We start from the raw sequence: 6,881 nt of genomic DNA on the forward strand, positions 1-6,881 counted from the left end.
CGAATATTTGAAAGTGGTGATGTTTGACATAATCAAGTGTGGGAACACAACCCTCCTCTAACTTGAGACAGTGGTGTAACAGCACAACATAAAAAAACCTACCCTCCTCTAACTTGAGACAGTAGTGTAAGAGCACAACATAAAAAAAACAACCCTCCTCTAACTTGAGACAGTGGTGTAAGAGCACAACATCAAAAAACCAACCCTCCTCTAACTTGAGACCGTGGTGTAACATCACAACATAAAACAACCCTCCTCTAACTTGAGACAGTGATGTAACAGCACAACATAAAACAACCCTCCTCTAACTTGAGACAGTGGTGTAACAGCACAACATAAAACAAACTATCCAAATTTAGAAAAAAACTGGACTAATCAGAAAGACAATAAGCACACATACTGACAAAAACCAACAAAAACACAAACAAGGTACCTATCTGAGATTACTCTCAAATACTGAAAGCTATTTTCAAGCCGATTTCAACTAATGAATAAACCATGTTCTCGCAGTATTAAATATGAATCCCTATAAATCAAATGGATTCAGTGTAAACACGTTTATATAAACAGTTACGAGAAAACCACGACCTTCTGCAATGCCTATAGTACCGACAGAGCATAGCAACAAATGGGTTCAAATTTTAGTTATACATAATTTGTAATTGTTTTATTCATAAAAAAAACCTCAATGTTAGAACCGATCAAGACCATATTCAAAGTTCTTACTATTATTGAATTGATAACCTTCCAAACCGAATATTTTTTTCTATGAAATAATTTAGTCAAGTTTTTAGGTAAGTTGTACGGACATGTTAGATACTAGCATGTAATTGAAAACAACAACATTGATCAAAACAAGAAGTGTAGATAAATGTGCTTCTCAATCTAGACAATTAAACAAAGGAAACAGTTTATAGTCCAATAGTATGAACAGCTAGTATTGCACATGCAGGGGTTTATCAAGAGCCCTTTACGTACGTTTCAGTTTAGAACTGACTGAGTTATAACCTTTTTAACTTTTAGTGATGTTTTGTCATTGTCATTATTTTTTTTATATTGAGCTTTAATTATTCTATTGAAATTATTATTCATAATTTCTGTCGCTAAATAGGATAATGATAATTTTACCTTTTCGCTAAAAGGGGGATTAAAACCTTAATCTAAAATGGGCATCGATCATTGATCTTTACGCTAAAATGGGTTAAAAAAAAGCGCTATAATGGGTTATACTTCGGCGCTAAAACATCCGATTTTTTTTTCTCGCTAAATGTCCTGTCGATAAGCTAAAATGTTTTCATCCGCCTCAACATATAATCCCATAGACATACCAATAGTAATTTGTCAGTAAATGTCGGATCAATCTTTTTAATTTTAGTATGTACATTATTTTTAATCTACGTGAATGTTTAGGTAAACCTTAGTATTGGTGTAATCTTCTGTTTACAGCGTCTTAAGGATACTCCAGTTTTACCAAAATGTAGAGATTATGTGCATACCGCTACTGGTTTCATGATAATTGAGACAAACAAGTCAGAAAAGTTCCTGCTTGCAAATGATCGCGAGAAAGTTATACTTCTTTTTTTCACACCTCGGCGCAAATGAAATGCAGATCGGCACAAATGTAAAACGCCGGAATACTTTATTATCCTGTTGAAGAAATTAAAGTCAAATGGTAGTATGACCATCTTCCAACGGAGCGTGTTTATGGTATCCATACCTTTGTAATCCATAACCACTCGGCGTAATTTTACATATAATTTATGAAAATTTGGAAGCGAATAATTTCAAAGGAAATATTTCATTGTGTCACAAAAAGACATTTTGTTATTATAAATATACAGTGCAGATTACAGTAATTCATGAACATTATACCCTTACATCCAATTACAGCACTCCCAAGATGACTTCCTTCACCTGCCTTGGCTACTCGAAAGTCCAACCTAAACCCATGAAAATGAAATGCTTCTTTTTTCCCTGTAAAGACTGTTGCTTTTTTTTTGCCATTTTGAATTATATTGATACATTTAATTGCATTCGTATTTTCTGCTTCTGTCTGTATTGACATCATCTTTTTACTTAGTAACTAAAACTGTATGCTGTACAATAGTTTGTAAATAATGATGAATTGAATCATTTGAAATCGTAGTGCATTAAGTTCATTAGGATGCTTTACATATTTAAATGCACTTTTTATATTTAACGCTTTTATCAGCATTCGAAGGATGTTGCTTTAGTAATCCGATAAAAGAAGAGACATATATAGCCGGTTCAATATTCGGTTGAGAGAGATCATTTGTTTCTAGACGATTATAAATTTCCGGATTAGGATTTTTTAAAATCACATATTATATGACGCGTTTCCGAGTTTGTATTTATGCAAACATCCTACGTGTATTTTTCAATCTGTATCCCTTCTTAAAGTAGCAGATCACTTTTGAATAATAATGACAAGTCAGATGTTCATGGTAAGTAAAATACTATCAATTTCCTCTTAAAATTTTTTGTTCAAGTTTTGTCAATGTTGTAGGACATTCCGACACCAAAGGCATGTCTTCCTAAAATCATGAAACTTTTAAATTAAGTGCATCTGATGTTCATTATTTTATTTTAAAAAATGTTCTAAATTCATTACATCAGAACTTTTGGCAATTACCTTATAATAATGCAACCTATATGTGTTGCTCAAAAGTCTTCCGAGTTTAATTTGTTGCCTGCTATTGGTTACATCGTCCTGTTTCAATTGTGCTCTTTTTCTTTCTTTTTTCGCGATTAATAACTTTAAATAATCTTCTCATCCTAAAAATTCAAAAATTGAAAATTATTAGATGTTCTAGCTTTATTAAAGTGTGAGACTAAAAAGCATATGTTGCTGGTATTAACATGCAATTAATTTGCATCGTGAATCAAGGCAGTTTTTTTTTATAGTCCTTCAAAAGCAGACTCCTAAAGCTTTTATCCATGTTAGAACGTGTTTATGTTACTGATATTATGAATATTCATCATATTTAATTAAACTAAACCTAAACAGACACACTAACATAATTCCCATAAACAAGGAAAGAGTCTTGAATTTGTGTTTTTTTTCTGGTTTTATTTGTCTATGAATTATTGCATGTTTTTTAAATTTAAATACCGTGAAAATCATAAGTCAAGAACTATTCACAAGCTCATAAAAGATTTAGCAACTACTCCACTGAAAACCGAGAGGAAACAGGTGACATTTTCTGTTCCAACAGTAGCAATCTATTTTCATAATGGTTCTTTTTCTTTTCCAGATGATATTTGTTTCTTTAAGGTGAAGAAAGTATAATTCTACATTATTTCAAAAGCTACTTAGGATTACAAACTGTGTATATATCCGTGACGTACTAAAATTTACTGTAGAAATCTCAGTGGCAGAAATTAAAGATAATAATTATGAAAAGATCAGACTTCAAACATTTTACAATAGGCATCATCGCTTTTTTGGTTGTATACTTAATATTCAGACATTACATATTCGATAATAAAACGTATAGAAAGCGGCCACTACACAACGACAGCAATATAGATTTGGTACTAGAAGCAGCATTACAGATAAAAGATCGACCTGTCATGATAACAATAGTAAATGATGGATACATCAACTTAGTTAAAAGCTGGATATGCAATACGAAACACATGGGATTTCATCAGCAGGTAACTGTTATTCTGTAGTCTATTTACAGCTGAATGCATTGTGTGCGTAGATAAAAGTAAAATCTTTGGCTAGCTTGCTTGCTAGCTGAACCGTGAGGTTATAATTAGGTTAGATAAACTACCCTCCTTTAAGAGTAGACTAATCTGACTGATAACCAATCTGTCTGTAGGACTATACTACTGCGAAAAGAAGGGTAGTATACCCTTCCTAAAAATGACTTCACGGTTCAGCTAGAAAACAAGCTTACCAAGAATACTACTTTACCTACATTCGTAATGTAATCGGCTGTAATATTATTTTATAGTCTGTTTTATGTTATTTTATAGTCAAGTTAATGTTATCTTATAGTTTATTTTATATTCCTATTCAATTCAATTTTATAGTCTGTTTAAGGTCATGTTATAGTCTGTTAAATGTTACTTTAAAAAAAAATGGGTTGATTGAAATATTGTACGGACAAATGTCTATTGTTGATTTCCTTTTAGATGTCTTATGGTCTTATTTGTCGTTTGCTGATTGTCTTTCTGACGTCACGATTACCGATGTCTTTTGTTATCCATTTGGCATGATGGGTTAATAGTAAATGATGGATATATCAAATTAGTCAAAAGCTGGATATAAAATACGAAACTCATAAGATTGCATATACACTTCAATAGAACAGAAAAATAAAATGTTCATTTTTTTTTATTGGTCTTTTTTATTATTGATAATCAGTTTTTCCGAAAGCTTCAAAGCTGTGATTGGTCACTGAGCTCATTGGATACAACTTTGAATGTAAGATACCTACTTAGTAATCTAGGAGTAATCAAAATTACTATATGTCCCTTATCTAATTGATTGTGTTACTTGACGTACGATATATAAAATTAAAACAACTTTATAAGCTGTGGCCTAGATGCTTTTTATTTGAAGTTTTCGCACACTGCAACCTCGAACACCAAACTCTAACCATACATGAATAAATCTTTCTGTTGACTCTTATCTCAAGCAAAATTCAAAATCTAGTCTGCATTCCAGTATCTAACAATAGTGTACCTCGGAACATTAAAGTAATGATTTCTGGTGTACACTATGATATCCTCAGAAGCTAACTGTTTGACAGGGAACTGTAAGTATAACTATAGGTCTATTTCGTTGACTGTTCTGTGAACCTTTGATTAGACGAAAACATTATTGTCCAAATCAGGACGGTCTCAATATTTCCATGCACTTGTTTCTAACAAACGTTTAAAAAACCGAAAGTGAAATTTCAATGTCATGTTTTTTCTCTTACTGTTTATGACGTCTTTACACTAAATCCATTGGATATTGGATGTATACTGATTGATGATTTAGTCTTAGATGCATGATTTGTTTATTAGTTGTTAGTGGCTTTGATTGACTAGCTGTCAGTAACTCTGAGTACTCTCAGATCGGTACTTAGTGTCTTTTTGTTGTTGCGACATACAAGTACCCGGCCATGTCCTCTCTGTGTGTTTGTTATATGTATTTCTATTTGTATCCATCTCATAAGTTAAGCATTTTTCAACTGATAGTTCGTTCTTATGTTGTACTGTTACACCACTGTTCTATGTTACTTTTTTATTTACATTTGTTATTTCGGGACCTTTTATAGCTGACGTCATGGGCTTTGATCATTGTTGAATGCCGTACGGTGACCTATAGTTGTTAATCATTATCAAAAACTTATTTATGTACAATGTATATTTACAGGTCATTATAATAGTGACAAGTCCTCAAGGAATTGACGAGATAAAGAAAATATCACCAGATGTCACTGTCGTCGCTTTGGATGTTGATCAATCAATGAATGGACACCAAGAATATAGCCATGTTGGATATCTCAAAATTATGGTACTCAGAACTCAGATACAACTCGCCTTACTTCACAATGATATTGAAGTATATTCTTTTGAATGTGACTCCGTATTTTTTGCAAACCCGTTGCCTAAGCTCAGAGCACATTCTGGTGAGCATGATATTGTATTTATCAGTAACTACCAGCGACCTAAATCAATCAATGGTGGATTTCTGTATCTTTTCCCAACCCCGGCAGCAAAGGCTACATTTGAACAGCTGAACAGAATGATGCTTAAACTATTTTCAAACATTAGAAATCAACCATCAGACAAATTGATACCAACGCATGAAAATGATCAGGTTTACCTGTCGACTCTAGTTGCAGAGAAATATGCAGGTCTTAAATCTACCATTTTGCCCTTTTCCATATTTTCAGACGGGAAATGGTACGACATTTCTGAAGAGGATCGAAAACTTACTTATCCATTTTTAATACATAATAATTGGATAAAAGGTAATATAGCAAAGGAAGGAAGGGCTAAAAAGTGGAAACATTGGTTTTTAAAAGATGATGGTTCATGTGATTTCGATTGGGCAAAGGAAGTTACTAAAACAATAATTTACTAGATTGTATCATTTTATTCACAAACGCCATTCATGACATCATGTGTATTACGATTTTTTACAGTATGTTTACAAGAATGTAAATAAAAGTTTTCTAACTAACTGTGTCTTTGAGGTAAACTGAATTTTCACAGTGTGTGTTGGGGGTGGGGGGTGTCACATAGTCCAAACTTAATTTATAACGTTTATATTAGTTAAACAATTGTGTAATAATGTCCTAACAATTTTCATGCAAATTTCGTTTCAATGCCATTTCTACCACCAGGCACACTGTCTGATAAGTTAATGCTTTTCAACCTATTTCCATAGATTGTTCTTATGTTGTGCTGTTACACCCTGTCTCAGAGTAGGGGAAGGGTTGAGCGCTCACAAAATATATTTTACCCAGCATTATTCTTTGTGTGCCTGTCCCAAGTCTGGAGCCTGTAGTTCAGTGGTTGTCTTCGGTTCATGTCTGTCCTATTTGGGTTTCGTAATTTGATTTAACTTCTAGTTATAAATAAGGATGTTAGTATTTCTCAGTTGAATTGTTTCATATTTTTCATGTCGCGGCCTTTTATAGCCGACTATATGGGGTTTCCTCGTTGTCGTACGGTTACCTATAATGGCGTACATCCCCTTCATTTGTTGGTGGATAGTTGTCTCATTGGCAATCATACGTACCACATCTCCTTATTTGTATATAGATTGCCTACCTTGTATTTGGCAGTTGTTGATTTTCAATGCTCTTGAACTTCGTATTTGATTTTACCTGCACACTGTTATGATTCGAGTG

General features: G+C 33.0%; 1 protein-coding gene across 1 annotated transcript; it reads left to right on the forward strand.

Moving 5' to 3' along the window:
- The first annotated feature begins 2,368 nt into the window (after positions 1-2,368).
- LOC139527535 (uncharacterized) lies at positions 2,369-6,208 on the forward strand. Its single transcript, XM_071323044.1, has 3 exons — positions 2,369-2,465; positions 3,276-3,678; positions 5,396-6,208. The coding sequence occupies exons 2-3, from the start codon at positions 3,418-3,420 to the stop codon at positions 6,107-6,109; spliced, it is 975 nt and encodes a 324-aa protein (XP_071179145.1). The 5' UTR covers positions 2,369-2,465; positions 3,276-3,417; the 3' UTR covers positions 6,110-6,208.
- Positions 6,209-6,881: the final 673 nt, after the last annotated feature.

This window comes from Mytilus edulis, chromosome 1 (assembly GCF_963676685.1).
Source record: "Mytilus edulis chromosome 1, xbMytEdul2.2, whole genome shotgun sequence".
NCBI classification, from domain to species: Eukaryota; Metazoa; Mollusca; class Bivalvia; order Mytilida; family Mytilidae; genus Mytilus; species Mytilus edulis.